We start from the raw sequence: 26793 nt of genomic DNA, 5'->3' as shown, positions 1-26793 counted from the left end.
ATTATTATAAACTATTAGAAGTTAGTATTACAATTTTTTATTATTCTTTATATCACTTCTTATCATAGACTTCTAGTTTCTTATAATCAAACTTCACTGTAAAGCGAAGCAAAATGAGAGTCACCTTTTAATTGGATCAACTGCCAAAGTTGCCGCCATAAGCCGGTTTTACATTAGTGTAAGTCGATCGCAAGTTTGTTGCGACAGCCAATCTGAAGCTTGCATTTTGAAATCAACGTTTCATATTGGCTGTCGCAACAAACTAGCAGTCAGCTTGCTAATGTAGAACCAGCTTTATGTGCATTGCACCTTACTTTATACATCATACATTTATGGATGTAGTACAGTCACAAACCACATCCATTTTCGCCGATGGCGCCGATTTTATCGGCGTGTCATAAAAGTACATATGGTACATAGTTCTTGTATCTCTAAAATAGACATTAGTGCGCTAGCGTATAGGAAGTTAAAAGCGTTGTAGGAAAAAGGCCGAGATGGCCATTCTCAAGTTTTTTCTCTTCGGTAGAACACAAGACAACAAAAGCGATGAATAACGAAATATTTCAATGAAAACGATCTATTTGAGATTTAATCGGCGGTAGAGGCGAGAAGAATACATAAATTATTGACAGTTTACTCGAATTTCTTGCGCCACAGTAAAATCGTTGAAGATAAAACGTTTATACAATACAAAAACGAAAGATCGAGCGCGAGTATTGAATCTTGCAGATATATGCTTACGTCGACGTTGCAGTAATTCCAAGTAATTCTTGGTCAAACGCATTCGTTGATCTGCGTGTGTCATCCAAAATAATGATTCCTTATTATGTAAATTACACATAAGGAAATGCTATGGTGAAGAAAAAGTGTATGAAATTTTTTCAATCTTTTACAACGGATGGTGGCACTCGAAAATGACTGACTCTACCTCTGCCGCCTCTTCTTTTGTCAGGTACGTCTGCTCATTTATACAAGTTCCATGATTTTTCGCGTGACTATAATATTTGCTATATTAATTTTAAATTTTTAAACGATACACAAGATAAATTTCATTGTATGAACATCGTGAGATAAAAAATAATTTGTGTTTCGTGGAAAATATGCATTTAACCTTATATTTTATATAAAATGGAAGAAGAACAAATGAAGATGACTAATGAGAAATAGATAAACCGGTATTCATAGTCGGATCTTATATTTAAGATCGACTTAAGTCTTAAAATGTCGTGAACCAGAATAGAGAGCCATATCTTAAAACATTACTTAAGACGATCTTAAAATAAGAACGAACTATGAATCCATCCATAGATAGATAGAGAGAGAGAGAGAGAGAGAGAGAGAGAGAGAGAGAGAGAGAGAGAGAGAGAGAGAGAGAGAAAGAGAGAAAACATCCAAATATATAAACCTCTAAAATATGTTAACTCTTTTTTTACAATTTTAATATCCTTGTATTTGCCATTTTTGCTACATCTTAACGTAACGTGTTATGATAAAAACATAAAATTTATTAATTATACTTAAGATTTTAGAAGAAATACAGATTAAATATGTACATGTTTAATATTATTTAATTATACAAGTACATAGTAAATATATGTACTAAAATGTATTGATTGTATAGTCCCTGGGAATAAATTTAAAGATTTGAAATGTATTTAATATTTACGCTTCAAATAAGCTATATACATACGAAAATTGTACGAATAAGATTATATTTTTATTTAATAATATTTTTATTTAATAATATCCATGTTTATAGTTTATTTTAATCTATTTGTTATTAAAAATTAAATTATTTCTTACAACATTAAGAGAAATTTCTTGTCAGTTTTTTGTGTAAGTACTGTAAGTGTTAAAAATAATTTATAAGTTTCATTGTGATTGTATCTACTTATTTTGTAAATAAATAAATAGATAAAATTTTGTTTATTTACAAAACAACTAACCTGTTTATCACAATGAATCTATATATTATATGTCATTTTGAATATTTAAAGTATTTAAATAAAAAAATTCTGATTTAAAAAAAAAGATATATTAATATTTTCATTAGAGCACATATTTATTTCTTATTGAAATAATTTTTTATCCATATAGAAAATTGCTACATTTTTTCTAGTATTTTTAAACATAGTATAAAAAATATATTTATATGTTAGATTATGTTTAAGCTGTGATGTGTAGATAGTATATTATAAGATAGAGGAATCATTGATACTCGGTGCTGTGATAGGATAGATTAAATTAGCACAGATATTTAGGGAACAAATAAAAAGTTAAGAATAAGATATTTGCGGTGTAATGAAAAAATTATAGATGGACTTATATAGTGTTAGATTTTTTGCAATATGGAAGAATGAGTATGGTTAAGAAATTTAGTGTAAATCTCTTCTTGGCTGTAAGCTGAAGTAATAAAGTTCTATGTAATATAAAATAACTAGTAATTTTTTTCATAATTTTTTAAATGTTTTCAAAATATGTCCAATACATCTAATACGTCGTTAAAAACACTTTAATTACAGTATATCAATCGATATAAATTTTGTTTATTGTATATCTTTGATAAATAATTTAAACTGTATATAATCCTTTTTATACTTTTCATGAATTACAATATAATATAATCAAATTAAAGGAAACAGGACAAATTATAATCTAATCTAATGCATAATACGATAATTTAATAAATATTATATATAATATTTATTATAAAAATAAGCAGTTTTTAAAAATGCAGGAATTAAACAAGAATTAATAAAACTAAATATATAATGCTCACTTGTATCAAAACAATATAAATGTAAAACAAAGGTATATGAGCAAAAGTCAGATTATAGTTGCTAAAACATAATATTTCAAATAAAATAAAATAAAACATACGTTTCGACCAGACAATTAGGTCATTATTAATGCTGTTCCGGTAAATATAAAATTACATTCTAATGGTTATATACGCAAGTTATTCTAACAACTACAATTACATACAATTAATCTAGTTACAAAAAATAAAAAAAAAAACAAAATTTTATATTTACCGGAACAACATTGGGCGCGTTTAAATTGACAAAGCGGCTAGCCTACTCACCGAGCAAATGAACATAATTGGTTGTTACTTATAGATCCAATCAATCGCTCGGTAAGCGTGCCTAGCTGCTTTGCCGTCTTGAACTCGCCCATTGATAATGACCTAATTATCTGGTCAAAATGTATGTTTTATTTTACTTTATTTGAAATATTATGATGTTTTAGCAATTGTAATTTAGCTTTTGTTTATATACCCTTGTTTTACATTTAGATTGTTTTAAACAAGAATTCTTATGTTATCTAAAATTGTTTTTATTTACTATATTAGAATGACATTTTGAATTGTATACGATTTCAATATTTTCATTAAAGTAAAGTACTAAATGCAAAAATATGAATACAAAATATATTCTTTTTTATGACAGAAGATAGAAAATTTTCATATACATGAGGAAATGTTTGGAATTTTCAGTGCATATGTCTTTAATATTGTACATAATATTCTATTAATAACAGTCTATTATTAATAAGACTTACGAATAAATCTGTCTACTTCTATTTAGCATATCTTTACATCTTGTAGAATAATCAGCAACATAGTGACTTTACTGAAATGTGTTGTGCGGACGGCATTTGTGATAGTAAACAATGTCTATTGCATACCTACGTATGTAGTATGGATGATGTTATTGTTTCCTGTAAAGATATATCAACCTCAAGTGTACTGGCGAATCGAAGGCCTATTTTTCCATTGGTTATTGGCAATGGTATCAATGTGGACTTGGTCTGCAGGTTACGACAGTAAGTACTATTTGAAAGAATGCAAATTAGAAAAAAATAAGTTTGTTGAAAAGAGAGGAAAATAAATTTTTTGTTCTCCAGTAATAGAGCAAGGTGATGACATACAGAAAATTATAAGCGAAAAAACATTAGTTATAGCGAATCATCAGAGCACTGGTGATGTTCCTATATTAATGACAACATTTAACGCCAAACCAAATGTTTTACCTAATTTAATGTGGATAATGGATAGAGTGTTTAAATTTACTAATTTTGGGATAGTTTCTATATTGCATCAAGATTTTTTCATTATATCGGTAAGTGCGAATTTGTTTCTTAAAAATGTATACAGAATATTCCTTGAATCAGTCGCTATTTTATGTGTGTGTTTAAATTTTATATATATTTCAACGACTCAATTCGACGAAAACTATTTTTATGTTTGTACGTTCCTGTATATGTTTCTTACAATCATGTTTTTGTTTATGTGTTTCTCATTATTTTAGTATCGACGATAGATTTATGAATTATATTGTAAATATAAGTAATTGAATTAGGATTGAATAATTAACATGTTACATAATGCTATATCAATGAATTTATCTTTTTATATATTATAAGAATATGGAAAGGAAAATGAATCTATTTTTAAAAAACAATTTAACTTCGCTTTTTTGTTAAAAAAGGAATAATTTTGAAATTTTTCTTATACGATTCTTCATTAAAAACCAACAAACTTTTGAAACATTTTATTGTTAACCCATCGAAATTATCTAAAAAATCATGGCGATCGATTCAAGGCAACATTCTGTATGTACAGGATCTATTGAATATAGGTTTATACTACTACTTACTAGCTTTTTACAAAATATAATATAATATAATGTAATAGAATTCGGGTTATCTGTTACCTTCAGCTAATATATATTAGATAACTATAGGGACGTAAACGAAGGGAAGAAAGTTTAAAACAATTACAAAAACATCTCAAAGATTCGTACATACCACGAGATAGAAAATGGATGGTACTTTTCCCGGAAGGAGGCTTTTTGTGTAAAAGGCGAGAGACCTCGCAAAAATATGCCAAGAAGAATAATCTGCCTATTCTCGAGAATGTGACTTTACCAAGAGTAGGAGCTATGCAGATGATTTTCGATACCCTTGGACCAGCAGGGAATAGGAGGAATGCAGAGGATCAACACCTGAATAGTCGACCAAGTATAAAATTATATTTTGTATCATAAATTATTGCATGTTAATTTTATTATTAATATATTAATATGTACATATTATAACATATTATAACATATAATTTGATAATGCTTTCATAGTTTCCATATATCTTATTATATACATCAATATATAAATATATCAGTGATAAATTTTACTTATAGTGATATTATTGCAAAATATATTTTATATATACGTAATTATATATCTATAGGTTTGACGGTAGTTAATCCAGAAATTAGTTGGGTTCTTGATATAACAATAGCGTATCCTCAAGGTAAGCCGCTTGACTTACCTACTATTATAACTGGTTCAAGACCTCCGTGTGAGACGGTATTATTTTATCGACTTTTCCCTAGTTCAGTGGTAAGTGACTTGACATGAAATATAACTTATAATGCAAATATATGCATAGCAATATGTTACGTGATTTTTTTATGATGATAGGTACCTCGCGAACCAGAACAATTATCCAGATGGTTATATGATAGATGGGTAGAGAAAGAGGTACTATTGGAACATTTTTATAAACATGGATCATTTCTTGGCACAAACGGAGGAAGTACCAAAGTACATCAGGATCCATTAAGATTCCTAGTCCTTCATTTATTCTTTATAACATCTAGTTATATACATTATAGCATGCTTACGTATGTACTATCTTGCTTTTGGTAAGATGTTTTTATATTATGTGCGACGCACGATGGTCCAAGAAGGAAATCACAGTAACGAAGTAAGATATCCTTGCCTTAAATAACCATTTTCATGTTTATGAAAATAATTCTAATAAATGTAGATTATTAAATTCGACAGTATACCCGCATTATACGTCACTTGTAACACTTATTTTTATTTAACAGTTGCAAATGAATGGTATTTACGATTGGTATTAAGAGTTGTATTTGTATTTTAAACATGAAGTTATATATAATACTTTTTAAATTTGATTTCAAATTATTAATATATTTTACATTTAGCAAAATACAATTTCAGTTACGTTTCTAAGTCCGGAAAATCAATTCGGCGCGCAATTCGAGAGACTACAAAAGTGGTATATAATTCACATGAAATTATTTAAAGCACTTAAGATCTAGCTTCAATTGGTATAGGCATTACTTCTTACTTGTATTGAAAATACAATTTGTTTCTGTAATTTTTAATGATTGCTCTACATGGCTTTAAAATTATTTTTCTCATACTATATATATTCTATACTGTACAAAGTATAAGTTACATAAACTTGTTTTTATAATAAATTAATATTCGTATATCTTGACGATGGAATATTCTTAGAACAAAATCGTTGATGTGACGCCAAATTGTAAATTTATTTTCTTCACTTTTGGACAGTGTAGGATATAAAAATATTTAATTGTAAATTTAGAATACGCATAGAAATAAATATTTCCTCTATAATATCAAATATGTGATCTCTTATTTAATAGAGGTGCATATATAATGCAATTTTGCTACAAGTTCTTGGGAATGCGTAAAAATATAGCATTTAGATTTTTTTATCAATGTTAGATAATTTCGCACCTCAATTTACATAATTCTATTATATATATTGTATAATAAATATCCAGTTTCATGAATTCAATTTTAGATATCAATTAAGTATCATTCACGTTAACTTTTATTACCTCCACTAATAATATGTGAAAATAATGTTTATATTTACATATACCTGGTAGCAACAAAATCTTTGTAATATATAGCATCGCATGTGTGTTTATGTAAGTTGATTATAAAGTGATATACATTTTATATCGATATACAATAAGAAAAACACATTTTTGTGGAATAGTAATAGCCGAATCTTTTAAAGAAGTACTCATTTAGTTTTTTATGATACAATAGTAAAAGATATTTTTCAAAGAAAACATGGTCCATTTTAAAAACATTTTTTAAACATCACGTTAGGAATTGTGTAATAATAAATTTGTAACTTTAGCAACATAAATTAAAATTAGATTAATGAAAAAATATGATTGTTTAAAAACAGAAAACAAAAAAGATTTAGGGCCTTTATTTCCAATTCGTTGTAATCACATTACGATCTTCTAAGACATTTTATATTGCAAATAAAAAAATATTGTACCGGATGCGTATGAAATAATAAGTGGAATATATTTTTCATATCCATGGATATTAAAAATTATTATTAAATGCATATAAGAAATCTTGGTTTTTTTCAAGAGCGTTTTGTTCTTTTCTCGGCATTTCTAATGGTCTTTAATTGTAACAGTACAATTATACGATATCCTATGCTATTTTAATAACTTATTAACTATTTATTAACTTAAAAATTAATTCATAATTGAAAATCTTGGAAGAAAAAAAATATTGTGATATAGTTTTTGAAGTATGAATGAGATTAATATTGGTTAATGATCTTGCATATAGTTTATGCTCTTATTTCCATAATTACATATACCAGCGATTATCAATTATATTGATATATTATTTATACTGATTTTCACAGCTTCTCTGATATTGATTTTCATTGCAGAACTTATATTTTATATCATACATAATTATCACAAACCTACGTTCTCAGGACATCTGAATTATTCTTCTTAGCACCCTCTGTTAGAAGATGGGCACTATAAGTCTAGTATATACTTCTTCTTTTTCACCCTATTTTTCATCAAATTAATTTCGATCATTAAAATCATTTTAAGGTAATTATTCAATTTAATTCTCGCTTTAATTTCAAAAATAAATGAAATTAGGCTTATTATTCGTTTTTGTATGAAACGAAAGAATTTAGCAAAAAAAAATGTCGCTCTATCCTGTGAATAGAGATATTAAGCGTTAAAGTTAACTACTATTGAGGTTAGAAAATCTGTCAGAGCAAAATGAGATCTATATTGCTGATTCTACAATGAGTCGATAGTCGGAAGTTTTAGTCTTAATCGGTGAAGTTGGCCAATCAGCCTTTGTCGTATAAGTTGGCTATTGGTCAACTTCACCGATAAAGCGGGGAGCAGACTCTTGCATAATGTATAATATTGTACATAAACATAAGAAATTCAACCAATCAGAGTTCTTTATTTCATAGAAAAGAAGGAAACGAAGGATTGAAGAGGAAACTTTAATTGTTTATTTTCTTATGCATTACATGTTATGCAAGAATCTGTATTCCCCTTAAAACTTAGGACTACCGATTACCGACTCATTGTAGAATCAGTGTTAGGCCGTGGTTCAATTCATGTTGACAACGCTTATAAGCATTGTCTTCGTTTAACATTTGACAAACGACAAGGATGAAATGATTTTTAAGCGTGGAGCGTGAGTCGGACCTAATTGTACTTCCACATACACATGGGTTTCGACTTTCCATGCGAAGCGACTCTCACCTTCCCTCTGCAAAGAGGCGCACGACTTCTATGTACTGTTGCACATGGGTTTTGATTTTGGCCATGGTAGAAGAGTACATGATGTGTGCATTGCAAGCATTTCTCTCTGAATCTCCGCCGTCTCTGTCTATGACCTAGTTTCTACTGAGGGTTTGAACTGGATCAGAATGTAAGACCAACTACAGTTGAGTATTCCCCTGTTACAATCGAACGACAGTAGTTAGTTGATTTTTATATTCTGATCCAGATTAAACCCTCGGTGAAACTAAACCTGTGAAACGCTAAACATGGAGCGATATTCATAGTCTGTTTTTATTTTAAAACTGTCTATCTTAAATAACCTTAAGATGCTAATACAGTCCTCGGATTGACTTATGACATGAAATGAAATATAATTTATCAAATTATAAAAGCAATTATTATTGTTGCATTTAATATTTTACAATTAATATTTACAATCTCATAACAATTTTTTGAACTGCTTTAATGCATTTACTATCATTTTTTCGCATCATGTTAATAGTGGCACGCTGAAGTCGCACATAATGCGTCATTATTTTTTGATCTTAATATTTATATTTATAATATTTAGATTTTGTCAGATTTTGTAAAATATTAAATTATACAAGTAATTTTTTATCATTATGGATAACAAATTAATGATGATGACTGAAGTTATTAAATATTTAATAATGCCTATTCTACAATAGGATCACAAGTCGTAAGCTGTAAGAAATTGGTCAATCACAGTTAAATGTGAGAAAATAATCAACTATGATTAGTTAATTCCTTACAGCTTACTGCTTGCGACTCTATTGTAGAATGGACCTAAAGATATACTCAAAAATTCTAATGATACATCGTATAAAGTGAGGTTAATGTATTCTTTATTTTGCAACATCTAAAGCAAAATGCGGAATAGCTCTGATTGGTTACTTCAATGACGCATTCTCTATCTCGCAGTCCTATTCCGTATGATTTTATTCTAAGGGTGCCTATCCATGCAGCGGGAATTTATAGCAGAACGGAACAGCGCGACTAATCAATCGCAGAAAAGGAAGCAGAGTAATGACTGTAGTTGTGATTGGTCGCATTGTTCCGTTCCGCTGTAATTTTTTGCTTCATGGGATGTCAGTCTTACATAAGATTTGTTTACGTCGCATACTCTAATATGCTTCAACATGTTCCTATCTCTAAAACCTTCATACACCAGCGCGATATTTGTTACGCGCGACACGCGATATCCAATGAGTGTACAACTTTATTGATGTTTTCATTCTAATATACTCTCATTGGATATTGCGTGTCGGAGTTATAATATCTACTGCACACTGGATGCGATGAGCGATGAGTGACAAGCGATATCCAATGAAAGCTCTGCTTTGCATCACGTGAGAAAAAGCAAAGTTTTTTATTACGCCCAGTGTGCAGTAAACATAACGAGTGCGTTTGATGGCTCCTGCACACAGAATGCGGCAACGCTTGCTGCGCGACGAAGTTGGCGCGATTGCCAATCAATGTTTCGCTTGCTCGGAAGTAATAGATATATTGGGTCATTTAAAAAGTATCCGCGGTTTTTTGTCACTAGATGTGTGTTGATGGTCATATATCTAGTGACAAAGTACCGCGGATACTTTTTAGATGATCCAATATAATTTCCACCGCACGACAAAAGTTGAACTCAATCCAACTTTTGCCATGTAGCGGAAGTAATATTACATAATTTCTAGAAATTTTGCATGGTGAGGACGACTTAAGAATATAGAATTATTGGTTAGTGCGACAACTTCCGCCGCGCGCAAGCGTTGCTGCGTTCTATGTACAGGATTCAGTAGTGTGTGAGTAAGAACTATGATTGGAGGAAGTAGGAGCAAGTTGGAACATGTGACGCGACAAACCTAGAGATATATGAATATAAAGCCGGCGGTACACGATGCTTGTTTTCTTGCTGGATTGCTAACTGGATTAAAATCTTGCCACTGTATTGGCTGCGGTGCTGCCAGTATTGCAACCATTATGGTAGCAAGATTATAATCTAGCTAGCAATTCAGCAAGAAAACAAACATCGTATGCCGCAGGCCTTAACTATAGGGTCTCTAGCTTGCGACCTATGATGCCTACTATACGACCAATGTAGATTAGGCTTTAAAGTAAAGTCGCTTGGCCTTATATTTGTATTATGTCTATGGTATCGAAACTTGTATCAGAGTACTTTTCAGCATTTTGGTATGATGGTTTGGTGGGATGGTATGGAGTAGTGATCGGCGAATATGAAGAAATGTAGCAAAATAATATAAGTGTTATATTATGTTTTAGCTTCATTGCGTTTAGATAGTTTGGTTATATGCCTATAATGATATACCTTCCGGAGCTTAACTTCAGTATAACATAAGTGCAAAATAATAGAGGAAATTGTGTTCCAAATAATCAGTGTTACTATTTATGCCTTTTTTGTCAGTGTGTGTGTTGATCGCAAAATATGGTACATAGAGGCGAAAAGGTGGATAATTTCTCAGGGTACACAAAATTGTTATATCGTTATTAAGAGGTTAAGGTAAGTTTTTTTAAATCCTTGTTAAATTTTTACAATTCTTTACATATGTGCGTGCGTGTGTGCGTGTGCGTGCGTGCGTGTGCGTGCGCGCGCGCGCGCGCGCGCGTGTGTGTGTGTGTGTGTGTGTGTGTGTGTGTAGACACATTTCCCCTCCAATTCTTCCTCTTCCATTCTTCCCTTTCTCTCATCCTCCTTTCTTCTCTCTTTCTTTTCCTCTTCTTGTCGTCATTCCTTTCTCTCTTCTCTTGTCTTCTGTCCCACATTAATTTCCTTTTGTCTCCTCTTGTCTATCTTTTCTACTCTTTCGTCCTGGATTGATTCCCAAACCCGATTCAGCTAGCTAGGCATGTATTTGAAATTTTATTTAAAACAGTTTTTAAAATATAAATATGTTTTGTATTTTGTATTTCAGCGGAGTACATGAAAGTATTGCATATTTTACATTTAAAATCGAAAGATTGAAAGTTTTTTATGTTTTGTATTTCAAATAATAAAATTGATTGTCAATCTTGGTATTTGAAATACAAAGTACTTCAATCTTTCGTTATTAATACTGAAACACAAAATACTAAATACTTATATGTGCTCTCATGAAATATAAAATATAAAATTTTGGTAATTATTTGGAATAGGACTTCATCGATTTCAATGAAAATATAGGTTTATTTGACGCATTTTTGCATGAAATGAACGAATTTGACAAAAAAAAGTGTTACTCTTCTTCATGGATCAAGATATTAATTGTTAAAATTGACGACTATTCAGGTTAGGAAATCTGTCACATTGATGGCATAGACTGATATAGAGAAACATGAGAACATGTAAGTGAGAATAAGTATTCTCAAGTACACACATTCTCTGCTTTAAAAATACAAATTTTTTGTTTTAAAGACAAATTATTTTCTATATATAATTTTTGTTTTTACAGAAGAGAATTTATTTTGGTTAGGTGTGTTTGTTAGTTAGATGTGTTTTGTTAGATGTGTCTACTTTAAAAACACAAATTTTCTGCTTTAAAAATAAATTCTCTACTGTAAAAACAAAAATTATATAGAAAATAATGCGTTTTTAAAGCAGAAAATTTGTATTTTTAAAACAAAAGATTTATATTTTTAAAGCAGAGAATTTGTTTTTAAAGTAGAGAATTTATGTTTATAAAACAAAGAATTTGTGTTACTCTTTGTGCCATTGATGTGACAAATTTCCTAATCTGAATATTCATCAACTTTAACACTTAATAACTTGCTTCGCGAGGAAGACACGTTTTTTACTGCCAGATTCTTTCGTTTCGAATAAAACCGCATCGAATAAGTATATTTTTATTGGGCTTTGCAATGACATCCGCATTCTGCATGATTACCTGATCAAGTTTTGAGAAATGGAGCAAGACTGAGTAATAACGAGCTTCTTTTTCTGCGCGACTAAACCTATTACAATATGCAATCCGTATTATAATAAGTTTGATCATGGGATCGCGGAGGAGTTGAACAAGTGCATATAGGTCTGAGCATATGAATGTATAAGTTAGGCAAAAAAAAGTGTCGTTCGGTTATATTAAATTGGTTATTAAACATTTGAGATAAGTACGTATAAGATTAGAAAATTTGTCATATTAATGTATGACTTCTAATTCAAAAAAAATCACTGAAGAATTAGATTCAAACTGCATTATGATTAAAAAAAAAGATATCATAAAATTTATTATATTAACATATAGTATAGTTTTGTTTTTTATACATAATATATATATGTTTTATTTTACATAGGTAAATAAGTTTTTTGGTATCCGTTGTTTTTAATATATATAAATATTGTAGACTCATGTGCGCGCACTTACAATTAGTAAAGCGAAAATTTAATACATAAAAATAATGCACATACGGCCACAGAGTATATATATATATATATATAGATATATATATATATATATATATATATATATATATATATACATTAATACATTTACTAATACAGATGATATTTTAATGAGTATTTATGTGTTTGCAACTGTGATTAATGCATAGATAAACAAGGCACTTATTTAGGGCAGCAAATTTTTCAAGAACGAAAATTTTCACACAGTTGAAATAAATTTTTAATTTGTTAATCTAATATTTTTGCACGAGTTACACCGAGCATATTTTATCAGAAACGATTTTAAATATACAGTTAAAAATGTATTATATTTATATTATTTATTAAGAATTGTTGGATATTTTTATCATCTAATGCAGAGGTAAAAATCTTTTTTTTTTATCCATTTTTCTTTTTATCAAATTTATAAATTAATGAAGTCATCCGGGAGCGGCTAGGTTGTTGGTGCCTAGGAGGCGATAAAATGCTTAATCCGTCATTAGTTTGCAAGAATATTTCATAAACCAATATTTCTGTAAAGTTTATTATATGGGTAAATATTTCGAGTTATAATAATACAATACATAATTAATAATAAAATTAATAAGCAAAATTGAGGAATAATGTTCCTAATTTTTTTAAAAATATAGATAAATTACGATTTTTTATGCATTCGATGTCTTTAATTATTTCATAAATGACTTTTTTTGTTAAGAGCATGAAGTAAGAGTAGAGGAGATTCAACTCCATGAAGAAAAATGGGACTGATTTGGACGCCGAATTGGGAAGAATGCGCTGAAAAGTATGGTAGCGTTTATATTGGCCGTAATCATACGCCATATGCAGTAGTCTGTAAAAATTGATCAATCACCTTCGAGTGATTCCCTTACAATGGAATGAGAAAATACTCGACTATGATTAGTCAATTTTACAGATTACGGCGTATGGCATACGGTTACGGCCAATATAAATGCTCCATATAACTTACTAATTTCGACGCCATTTGCAATATTAACCTTACCTCACTTTATTTATTGGCTTTAGAACCGGTTGTTCCACCTTTTGGTAAATTTTATCTGTGAGGTAAATCTGGTAATGATTGCACATGATTGGATAATCTTGCTACTTACCCAACAGATAAAATTTACCAAAAAAGGTGGAACAATCGGCCCTTCTTAATGTCTCCCAGTTTGATGTTTTATATCCTTATACATTACAACGATCTTTTAAATTATAAAGATGTCTCATGAATGTAAAGGAGGAAAAAAAAATACTTTAGGACAAAGAAGTAGCCTTTTTAAACCTTGCACAGTAAGTGTACAGCAGTATTTTTTATAATTGTGGAGATACAGTAAAGTCGTCTGAAATTATTATATCAATTTATGTAATGCTATTGTATTTTATTAAATCAAAATATGTGTAATAATTTGAAACATCCGAATAAAAAAGATTTCCTCGCAATTAGAAGTGTAAATCAGAGAAACAAATATATGCGGCCTGTATAATTGGTACAGCTTTTTTACAAATGACGTCTAACTTAATAAGTTATTTTTTTCGACGGATTCCCTTCCAATTCGATACCCAAACCAGTCCCATTTTTTCTGCTTGTACGATATCAAGTTGAGTTTCTTCCCCTCTTATTTCGTGATTAAGAATAATCGAAAGGCTAAAATTACCCCCAACTGTAAAAATGTAATGATGAGACTTCTGGTGAGATGACAGTATTTGTTAAATTTATAATGATTTATAATTGGTAACCTCCAAAGAATTAATGGATTTATTAGTAAATTTTCTAGGATCTATACTTACATTAATAATCTTTTCATTCCGAGAACTTATTAAATTTAATATCAAATTTAATAAATTTGAGATAATTCTCTTTATCAATTCTTTACGATAAAATTCTATCGATTTTAACTTATTTATTTTATAAAAGAATCTTTTTATTAGCCAATGTAACTTTTTCTTATGTATTAAAAACATATGCTCGAAGGAGGATGTTAAAAAAGTATCGATTTTAGCCCCCAAGGTACACCTAAATAGACTTTAGAAAATCATTGTTTGGGTCTTCAAAAAACAGAAAATAACAATCATTTGTCAGGGAAATGGAAAGTGCTAGAATGGCTTAAATATAGTAAAAAATGACATTATTTACATATACAGCAATTCAACTCTTAACCAGGTGCGCCGCGGCACTGAGCGCCGGCAAATTTGTTTTTCTGAAAAATCATTGATAATATGGGTCTTTTTTTTATTGCTGACTTTTGGTGTTCCTGATTTAACGTTTCAACCATAAGATAACGCAATTGTCATATTTTTCCTATTAAGTTGGTTAGCCTTTTATTCACCTTCAGTATGACACGTTTTGCACGGAGTGCCACACGCGCTTCAAAACGTAAGTAAAATCTTGCTTATATAATAATTGTAATAAATTATTGAAACTAATAAAAGATGTTAAACCGTTCCTCACATTTTAATTAATTTTTACTCGTCCTAAAGCCGTCTGTATTATCGACTAAATTAATTATATAATTTTTGTATAACAAATACTTTTTTTCTCTTTCACAAATTCGAAAATCCTTTTCTAGGATTAAAATGTACGCATTAATATGTGTTTGTGAAATGGAGTTTATGCCGAGAACGACCAAAAATTTCAAAATTGATATATTTTTTACCCTTAGTGTAACATGGCGTCTCAAGCTATCAAGTCGTGACAACATTTGTTTGATACGAAAGTTTTGCAACCTGTACTTACGAAATAGTAATCCACAAACACATTGTAGTTTGCACAAACAAATAATGTCGAGTTTTTAGAATTAGACTTAGACGCTTTATCGCGACGAATTTATTATACGAAAATTGACACGAACGCGCGATTGCGTGTATCATAGATTGCGTAAGATATTAGTGTGGTAGTATATAAAAACATGCCGATGCGCTGAAAAAAACAACAATTTCTGGTAACTTTGGAGTTCGAGCTTGGCTTTAGGATCCTCTTAATGTTTAATATTTATTTAGATTAGAGTTAGGTTAAATTATAGCGTAAATAAATTATAATTATTACTTTTATGTTTTAAAAAGTTATTTTATATCATTATTCTATAAAAGCACTGTTATTATTTTCTTATATTTGATTATAAATTAATATGTCTTTATTTTTTAACAAATCTCTTAATTTTTATCTTATTTTTAATTTTCTAATTACATCTAACCAAACTTTTAATTTTATAAGAAAATAGACACAACATTTTAACATTGTATTTTATTATAAATATATTCTACATGTTTTTATGACAATTGTCCAATTATTTATTCAATTATTATAACTTCTAAATAATAAATTTGTAATGCGGCATTCAGTGCCACTAATGTTTAGCCGAGAAGCGCGCCCGGATTAAGGATTAATAAGTGAAAAATGATGATTTTAATCAGAAAGGTATAAGTATATTCTTCGTATAAAGATTGCAGACTACTTAGTACTACGCACTATCCATGATGGGGTGTATATTAATTGCACACGAGTTAAATGCGCACAATCAGCGCTAGAAGAAGAATAAAAAATTCCCTACGCAGACATTGCTGTGACATTAGCAGTGGGCAATTGCTGCAGTGTGCAAATAAACTACTCCCTCCAAGAAATTTGCCACGCGGAGGAAATTCGCCTGGTATCCCTTGACAGAGATCGGGATTCCACAGTTCATCACTCCTGTAGTATTTAGCGACTCCAAATCTTCTTTGCTATGCGTGCGTGCATATGTGCGTACGAAAATTGTTTATTTTTTTCTTATAGAACTCTACGAATTTTTTCAAAATTTTTTATCAACTTTTTAGTGCATTTTCTCAGTTTTAACAACATGAAAAACGGTATTAAAAATTTCTGAAAAAATTCTAAAAAAATTCTCAGAGCTCTATGAGAAGAAAATAAACAATTTTTGTTTCTTGCAGTTTTTCTGCAAAGTTGATAATATTTGAGTAAAAAGTTATTGAAGACCAATTTTCGATCATTTTTAGCAATTAATATCTTGTTAACTATTGCGAAAATTGCAAAATGGTAGAGAACTTTTCTTCTCAGTTTAATCCATTCTGCCCCTATGCGAAAGATTTATCATTATTTTTGAAATACCCTGTATATGTATTGATATGCACGACCTAATCTATTGTATACATACAATAGATTTAGCAATTGTTGTTGATACGCAACAACAATTGCTCAACAACAAAAATATTACGATAGAATATTTTAATTACTGGAGCAAAAAGAAAAGAGTAATAAGCAATGTAAATAATTGGAACTATTATTAGTGAAACATCCATTGCTGGACTGGAATTATCTTATTTTGTATATCATATAAAGTCGCAAATACAGAAGAAGTGATGAAAAGCTACCAATAATAGCAAGTTTTTGGCTGTCATTTTTTATTATTTTTTATTATATTTAAGCCATTTTAGCAATGTTCCCACCTTCTCGGACAAACGATTGTTATTTTCTGAAGACTCAAACGATGATTTTTCAAGGTCTATTGAGGTGTTCCTTGGGGGCCAAAATCAACATTTTTTAAAAATATCCTTTATTGAATATACATGAATGTATATGAGTATATATGTTGATGAATTGTATATGATGAGAGAAAACATCTTTTCAAATGTAAATCGGTAAGGAATTAGAAAGACCAAAAGAAAAAGTGGCTAATTTGGTGATTTTTATTTTATCTGTTACGCAAAAAAGATCCGACATGTGGCTTTTTATGGTATTTTATTTATTATTTTAGTAGATATTTAACGTTCAATTTGAAAAAGAAAGTATTCTTCTACAATATTTATTTGATAAAACTATAATAGTAATAAGGCTCAATAAATTAAACAGAAAGACAAACAACTGTTTTAGGCTTTGTAGCTCTTTGTCTTTCTGTTTGTTTTATTTAATAAGTTCTCTTTGTAGTTTATGAAACACACACACACACACACACACAAAACGACACATTTTGATATAATTACACTTCACATTTATATATTTTTTATATAATATGAAGTTAAAAATGTATATGAAATATATATGAACTTAGAAAAATTATTTTCTAGAAAATGAACTTGTTGAGATTCGTCAGTATATGTAAAGAAAAAAAAAAGTGTGATCTCAGTATACACTAAGAAATAGTAAAAAATATATCAATTTCGAAATTTTTGATCGTTCTCGACATAAACTCCACCTCACAAACATGTATTAATGCGTATACTTTAATTCTGGAAAAGGATTTTTGAATAGAATACTGTGAAAGAGAAAAAAAAGTATTTGTTATACAAAAAAATTATGTGATTTAGTCGGTAATACAGATGGCTTAAGATTCCCTTGATATCAATAATTGGCGTCATGTTAAACTCCACAAAACCACAAAATTTTATATATTATTCATAAAAGATTTGATATCAACAACTGGCGCCAAGTTAAATCTCATATCAAATTAAATAATAAATAATCCAAAAATCTAAAAGATACTATCTTTAATTTTTATACAATGAAGCCTAAGTATATATCTTTGAATTCCTATCGAAAGATCTTCCTGTTCTAATCCAAATGGCTTTAATTTTTCTTTAAAAAAATTATTATATCACATTTCATTTAAATACAATTTTCTCTTTCAATCAAAATAGTAGTTATTTAATTTTCCTTCAAAGCATTATTCATATACTATCAAGATTATCACAATGATCACAAAATGCATTACTTTGCAAGTGTTATCACAAAAAAGTAAAAAAAATAACAGAAAAAATTATTTTAAATAAAATTTTTCATGTAAAAATACTTGGCATTGCTAAATCGAATAGAAAAAACTGTGAAAACAAATTTAAAAATTATAATAATAGTTAATAATTTGTTTATATTAATAAAATATTTATTGAATTATTTATATTGAGTTACAACCAAAAATAAAATGGAACGTTAAGTATGCTGCTGCTGGAGATTTTGCTTATTTTCGATTTTTGTATCTACAATTTTTTACTTGTTATTGATGTAAAAATCTCTTTGATTTCTACATCTCTCTCATTACGCATTTCGTGTATTCATTTTAATGTGTTGTTATACTTTACATCAGGCCTGTTCAATTTGAGCTCCAGAGCCAAAACGCAAAACCATCGACGCAAAAAAATTCAATGTGGGTAAGATTTTAGAAACTGTAAACTGTTGACAAGTGTCACTTAAATGCGTATCAACGCTTTACAGTCCCCGAAATACATTTTATACATTTTAAATATCTTCCTTTTTTTATTAAATCTATTACAATTGTGAGAGATTATCCCATACAATACGATTCTAGAGGATGTCCAAAGAGCATCTACATCATAAGGATATCCTCAAGATGCCGCTCGGAGAATTGTATTCTGTGAGACTTATTTTAATGAATATAATAAAATATATGATTTTGATTTCACTTTTTTTCATGGCATTATTTTTGTTTCTTTTACTATGTTTTTGAACATCTTTGTTTTGATATGTATTTGCGAAAAACATTGCATTTTAATTTCATTTCTTTCTTTGTGAATTATTTTTGATATTTTTTTATTATATTTTATACAAATTGTAAGGTTATGTTTTGCGTGAAGATATTGCAAAATATACTTTTTTAGACTTTTTTTGACGCCTTTTTTTTTGTATTTTTTTGTATTTTTAATATCTTTTCCGGTAAATGTTATATTACGTACTGTATGTCTCAAAATTATATATACCAAAAAGACGTGTATTAATTATAGAAAATACATTATCTTAAAAATAAATGAAAATTAAAAATTATAATATTTGGACACTCAAAAATGCAGTTAAGAAATTTAACTTCTAAAGTCAGGAATACACGCAAAGTTCATTTGTTTATATTAGAATTTATTGTATGAAAATTGCTAATTAATGTTTATTTTCTACAAATAAGGCTTTTTTTGATAAAAAATTTCCTTATGCGAATGCTTTTTGCACTCATTATATCTATCATTGACTGTATAATACGATATCAATATACAGCGAGCGTATGTACGTTGATGTAGAACACATTGGAGTTTCAAAACAGCTTGATCGGTTAAAATTCATTCTAATAAGTATATGAAGTTTTGTCTTTTTTTTTAGGGTATTTGTTCTTCTTTAATGATCCATTTTACTGTTATGGTTAGAATTATGTTTCTAAAGTTTACTTCTCTGAAATATTTTATATTCATAGTTAATTACATTTAATACGTTTAAATTCTATGTAACATTGCGTTGCAAGAAATAATTCACATGAAATTATCAGATAGACAAAACAGCAAGCATATCTCTCATATTTGCAATGATGCATTCAGAAATTTAATAATCTGATTGAATTTCTAAAATAGCTATTTATCTATTCGATAAATTGTTTTGCAGTTAGTATTTGAATTTCTTACACGCCGCATCTTTTCGATTTGACCTAGAATCTGAAAAGTCGCTGCGGTACCATTAATTATAGTTGGTCTTTCTTGCATCACTTCCTTTAATCATTCGTGATAACGAAAAGGATGATGTAATATAATTAAAGGATCCATTATTACTTACAAACAGATTACTTTATAATACAAGATTTTTTTCTTGCACACATATGTATACAGATACAGTAGAATTCGGATTATTCGCTTATATGAGAAATTCGGATATCGAACGTATATATATGAGAAATAAAAACAATATTAATTTATAACAATTTATTTTAATATTTATAAATGTTAATAATTATAAATGTTATAAAATATATATTAAATATTATAAATTTTAATAAATTGGTTGAATGAAGCGAGTATTAATTAGCAATATCCTATCCCCCAATATAAATTAATACAGGGTCCGGCAAAATGATCTCCCACATTTTTAAATTATTAAAGATTAAAATGTGGGAGATCATTTTGCCGGACCCTGTATATATTATATTTTAGGTAAAACTTATATTATCGTAAAATCTCTTTATTTGTCTTTCGATGCGATCAGTTTTATTCAAATTTTGACTGTACATTATAAAATTCTTTTTCGCGCGTAAAAAATAGGAAAGCAAAAGATAGATTCTTTTAGTGTCCATGCTTGTACGCTACACGCTGTGGTCACGCGGTCTCATTGCCAAATATGGCTGGCCGAGGTATTCTTAGCACTGCTCGAGTACAAACGAAACTTGACGGAGTCGCCCGACAAGCATACCTATCATCGTTTATATCTTCATCTTCCTCCGCGTTATTTTTTTCTTCTTTCTTTTTTCTAATTGTGTTGTCATTATCTCTATTCTTTAAGAAAAAATAAAATAAAAGTATATATAAATGATACAGATTCGAACATAAAATACGAATGAATGATATATGAAGATGTCACACTTTGCAAATAAAATTATGCATATATAAAAAAAAGAAATAAAATCTTACAAATAAAAATACACGTCGAGATTTATCACTGTATAGCTTTGTGTCCACGATGCTAGATCTCACATGGAAAAAGAATTAACCAGTCGCATTTGTCAATTCGCCGAATTGTTTAAGCATTGGTCGTTGCAGTCCCTGCAAAATAAATTAAATTTGGAAATGTGTTTAATATTTATACTTCAAATAAACTATATACATATGAAAATTATATGAATAAGATTATATTTTTATTTAATAATACATTTTTATAGTTTATTTAATTTATTTGTTATTAAAAATTAAATTATTTTTTACAATATTAAGAAAAATTTCAATCTTTTTATGTAAGTCCTTTGAATATATTTACGATGATTTATATTATTTATATATTGTTAAGATGATTTATATATTATAAAGTTTCATTGTAATCTGTCGTCTGTCTAAATATTCTAAATAATTTTATTTATATTTACAGAATAACTAATCTCTATATCACGATGAAATCTTTGTATTATACTATAATACTTTGTATTATATTATAAATCATCTTGAATATAAATTTAAAGTGCTTAAATAAAAAAAAATTCTTTTTTTTTTATTATTTCTTAATATTTTTATTAGAACACGTATCTACTTCTTATTGATATAATATTTTATTCATGTAGGAAATTGCCGCTAAATTTTTTTACTACTTTCAAATGCAACATTAAACAATCTCTATAAAATAATTTTTTGAATGTTTTAAAAATATGTTCAATACAATCTTAAATGTGATTTGCTAATTCATTCTCCATTCGAGATCTCAAAACGATTTATAACATTGTGAACGTATTTAAGAAAATAAAAATTATAATTTTTTATTTTTGCTGTGAAGATATATATATTAGGCTGGTGCAAAAATAATATCGGTTTTTATTGTTTTAAATTTTGATGTTTTACAGTACAATAATGTTACGTTCAACATGTTCATGTTGTACCATTTTCAAGCGCAGATGTGATGATTTCCGCTGTGTTCATTGTGCTCATAATTTTGTTCTTGGTATTATTTTGTGTTGAATTACTATCATTATTGTTAAAAATGAAAAAGAAGCAATTCCGAGCAATTTTTTATACGAGTTCAAACTAGGCTCTAAAGCAGCAGAAACGAATCGAAAAATTAATGAAACATTTGGCCCGGAAACTACAAACGAATGGATAGTACAACGATGGTTTCAAAAATTTCGTAATTGAGAGCCTTGAAGATAAAGAAGGTTGCGAACGGCATGTAAACATTGACAACGAACAGTTAAAGACAATTATTGAATCGGCTCCATTAAAAACCACTCGAGAGGTTGCCCAGGAACTGAACATTGATCACTCGACAGTTGTTTAAAACAAATCGGAAAAGTAAAAAAAGCTCTTTAAATGGATTCCTTATCAATTGAACGAAAATCAAAGAAATCATCGTTGCGTGAAATTTGTTCTGCTTTTATTCTGCGCAACAAAAATGTCCTGTTTCTTAATCGCATTATAATATGCGATAAAAATGCGATGGATTCTTTATAACGGGCGACGATCTGCTCAATGGTCGGATTATGATGAAAGACCAAAACGCCCTAAGCCAAAATTACATCAGAAGAAGATAATGGTGACTGTTTGGTGATGTTAGAAGATTCAATAGAAGTCATCCATTACAATTTTCTAAAACTAAGCGAAACTATCACATCAGAGAAGTATTGCCTCGAAATTGACAAAATGCATTACAACATCAATGTCCAGCATTAGTCAATCGGAAGGGATCGATTCATGTCGTTTGCATGACAACGCTCGTCTACACGTTGCACAACCGACTCTGCAGAAACTGTACGAACTTGGCTAACTTGGCTACGAAATTTTGCTTTACCCAACATACTCATCGGACCTCTCATCAATCGACTACTTCTTCAAACATCTCGACCACTTCTTAGGGAAAAATCTTCAACAACCAAGCTGCTGCTAAAACCGCCTTCAGAGAATTCGTCGATTCTAGAACTCCAGAATTCTATGCTAATGGAATAAAGGAACTTGTATCTCGTTGACAAAAATGTGTAGATTCTAATGATTCTTACTTCGATTAATAAAGTTTATTATGAGCTTAGATATTATTTACATTTGAAGTTGAAGGTTAAAAACCGATATTATTTTTGCACCAACCTAAGTATCGATTAATGACGCACGCACACGCGCGCGCGTGCACATACACATACATATTGTATAAACTTTTGAGATTTGAAAGATCTCCAGTGTAGCTCCATAAAAAATCAGTCAGACCGTTATTTGAACTATGTAGAAAATATATACGAATAAAACTATTGTATATCAAATTAATAACGTAAATTAATAACGTAAAGAGTAAAACCAAATGGAACTATTTTTGCTAATTTAGTTAACTCTAGTAATATATAATTTATATAAAAAATTTGATATTAACAACTGACGCCAAATTAATTTCTGCAATATTAATTTTTTACTGTAGAGCAAAGAACGTGCAACAGTATATAGATGAGCGTCTTGATATTTACCTTGATATTTTATTTAAACAATAGCTTTAATTTTCTTCAAAAAATATTACATAAAAATTATCATAAAATTTACTTGCAAGTATACTTGACAAGTTACTTAAACGTGTGTAGCCGATTTAATGAAATTGTTGCATTAAAAAAATAAAATCTAATTGAAAGTGGTATGTATTTTATACATACCCCATTCGAAACTTCTTATTCTGAAGTGTAGCCAATGAGAGCTGACACAGTTGTACGTGTGTAATCAAAAATAATATATATGTGTCAATCATCAATTACAGACGTTTCGATTATAGGATTAGATCATCTTCAGTGTAACAATGAAGTCATTGGAATCAAATTGACGTTGTAACACAATAAGTAAATACTGTGTTTTCTCATACGCTCTCAAGACATGGTTACAATTATATCGCGTTGTAACGGATCATCGTGCTGAGTATAATTTAAATGACTGAATTCTTGTTTGGTATCCACACACAGCTACAACAGACGATAATGAAGTTCTTAATCTTAAGGACAAGCCTAACGATGATTCACTGACATTTGTCTATTGTTTTACAACGTATCAATTTGATTTCGATGACTTTATTGTTAGACTAAAAATGATGGCCTAATCCTATGGTCGAAACGTCTGTAATTGATGAGTGACACATATATATTATTTTTGATTACATACATATAATTGTATCGGCTCTCATTGGTTTTACACTCCTTTATTGATTTAATCTTTGGAGCCTTTTTTAATTTTAATTGTTTTTATTCTGATTTAAATGATAACAATTATATAATACAATTTTCGCTCAAAATATTTTATCAAAAATATTATCTTACTGAACTAAATTGTTATCACAATGTTAAAGAGAATAAAATAAAAAAATTTGACTTAAATAAAAAAATTTTTTATGTAAAAACTTGTTGATAGACCTCCAAATATAATAAATATAATAACGTAATAAAAACAAAAACAATTTAGATAAAGTAAGATAAAGAACGAAAAACTTAATAAAAACCATGCGACGGAAGTAAAAATAATCAGCGTGTGTATATGCGAGCAAGTGTTACAAATAGTGTTACAGATTACATTTAAATATTGAACATATGAAGAGCATGTAACAATCTAACTTCCAGTGCACGGATTAACTCGCCGGAAACACGGATCGGAAATAGAAGAGGTTCGAGGACGATGAAAGAGAATACTCAGAGTAATCAAACTTAACAATAAAAGACTTTATTAATGGCACGCAAAATAATAACTACAGTAATTACAAAGATTCAATGCAAATACGAATATAACAGAAATATGTATAATATCGAGTGTCGCGGCGTTGGATTCGTTAATTCCATATTCCGAGTCACGAAATGGCGCGATCGGATTCGTCGCGAACGAGTGGCCAATAGACCTAAACGATGCAATAACGTGGCAATGAGAAACACGAAGAATTTTGGTTCCAAAATAAATGTAAGAAATAGCCTAAATAAATGTAAGAAATTTGCAAACGCACATACTGGGGAACACAAGGGACTTTTCAATTATTCGAAGTACTTCCGGGTATAGGCTCTTAACAAATTTTTTTTTTTTAATCGTCAGTGATCTCAGGCATTATCCTCGTACTTTTAGATTTTGATTTCAAATGCTTGAACAAACGTAAAAAATTTTCATTTTTTACAAATTTTACATAAATTTTACATCAATCGTCTATCTGTTTAGTTTGGGCTTACTTTTAATTTTCGCTCCACGAACTTCAATCACATCCTGAATTCTTTTTCGTATTTTTGAAAATACTAAAGACTTATAATTATTATATTGTTATTTTGAATATATATATGTGCATTACATAATTATATTTTTCGTATATTAAGACTTTTATTTATGATTTTTTATTTCAGCAAGTAAAACTGAATTTTAAATGATGAATCTAACGATCCTTACGTGCTTTTCAAACGCCTAAAATGTATACACTTCTTTTCGTATCGAATTAAGTATCAATGTCCGACTCTAACGACTTGTTTCTTTGTGAATTTGTAAATGCCTGTAAACTCCTATTTCGTAAATACTGATTGCGGAGCTTTCATATAAAGCAAATATTGTCACGATTTCACAATATTTGCTTAAGTAATTTATATTTTAATAAAACAATCAAAATATCAAGTGTGTATTCTTTATTCTTGATCTAGAATTTGGGGAGATTTGATTCAGGAAGATCATATCATTCATATGCTTGAATTTATGCAATTAGAATGTTGAATAATCGTAATTAATTTAAACTAAAGATTTTTATAAAATTAGTAACAAAAAATGATTTTAAACATTATCCTGATAATACTTTTATCAGTCAAAATCATTAATTAAATAAATAGAATAAGAAATAGATAATGTAACATTCGTAATTAACTTAGATATCTTATAATGTTAATATAATTTATTAAAATTTTTGAATATTAAAGAATTTATAAAAATTTTTTAATTTTAAATTTAACTTTTTATGAAAACAAGTAATAAAATTAATCACTGTAACCTTAATTAGATAATATTCCATAGATAAGTTACAATGAAATTAAATCTTGGTTTATCAAATTAAACGAGCATATTTTTTCATATTTATTACAGAAATCTTAAATTTTTTGAAGAAATTACTTATTTCTCTCTAATTGTAATATATGCTTTATAGCCTATTTTCCGGTTTATTGGAGTACCTACACTTTTCAGCGCCTTCTTTGGCTTTATATTTTCTGAATATCGTCTAAAAAAATATTTGCATATTTTTGCTAAAGATATGTAAATAAACGACAGGTATGTTATACGGGGTTCAGTTATAGTATAATCTCTCATGGGTAGATAGAGCGGATTAAACTGACAATGAATCGAAAAGTCTTCTATCATTTTGCAATTCTCGTAATAAGATATTAACAAGATATTAACAAGATATTAACAAGATATTTAACAAGATATTAATTTTTAAGAATTGCCAAATAAGTAGATAAAATTGATGTATAAGACAAAACTTTAAGATATTTTTTTAGAATTCTTTATTGCGAAAATTGCAAAATGATAGAGGACTTTTCATCTCAT

At 28.8% G+C, this 26793-nt stretch overlaps 2 protein-coding genes and 1 long non-coding RNA gene across 8 annotated transcripts in view; 2 read left to right on the top strand and 1 right to left on the bottom strand.

Moving 5' to 3' along the window:
* Nucleotides 1-489: 489 nt before the first annotated feature.
* Nucleotides 490-7156, top strand: LOC105152336 (acyl-CoA:lysophosphatidylglycerol acyltransferase 1). Its single transcript, XM_011066552.2, has 6 exons — nucleotides 490-952; nucleotides 3608-3825; nucleotides 3907-4121; nucleotides 4746-5022; nucleotides 5249-5400; nucleotides 5482-7156. Exons 1-6 carry the CDS (start codon nucleotides 915-917, stop codon nucleotides 5707-5709), a joined length of 1128 nt encoding a protein of 375 aa, XP_011064854.1. The 5' UTR covers nucleotides 490-914; the 3' UTR covers nucleotides 5710-7156.
* Nucleotides 7157-10503: 3347 nt separating this feature from the next.
* The window catches only part of LOC105152335 (uncharacterized), a 56988-nt gene continuing 40698 nt past the window's right edge, over nucleotides 10504-26793 (top strand). For 2 of the 6 annotated variants that reach the window (XM_087409502.1, XM_011066549.2), the window contains exon 1: nucleotides 10509-10950. The gene's annotated coding sequence lies outside the window, so the exon portion shown is untranslated. Of the gene's footprint in view, nucleotides 10951-24851; nucleotides 25183-26392; nucleotides 26515-26793 lie in introns of all 6 variants that reach the window. The other 4 variants (XM_087409503.1, XM_087409505.1, XM_087409504.1 and 1 more) reach the window with 4 other exon arrangements.
* Nucleotides 10618-12829, bottom strand: LOC147908649 (uncharacterized). Its single transcript, XR_015546161.1, has 2 exons — nucleotides 12311-12829; nucleotides 10618-11290 (listed from the first exon to the last, which is right to left on the bottom strand). It is a non-coding gene; the product is annotated as an uncharacterized LOC147908649 (long non-coding RNA).

Source organism: Acromyrmex echinatior, chromosome 9, assembly GCF_024713525.1.
Source record: "Acromyrmex echinatior isolate Ae372 chromosome 9, ASM2471352v2, whole genome shotgun sequence".
NCBI classification, from domain to species: Eukaryota; Metazoa; Arthropoda; class Insecta; order Hymenoptera; family Formicidae; genus Acromyrmex; species Acromyrmex echinatior.
This window is presented reverse-complemented; position numbering and strand designations above follow the sequence as displayed.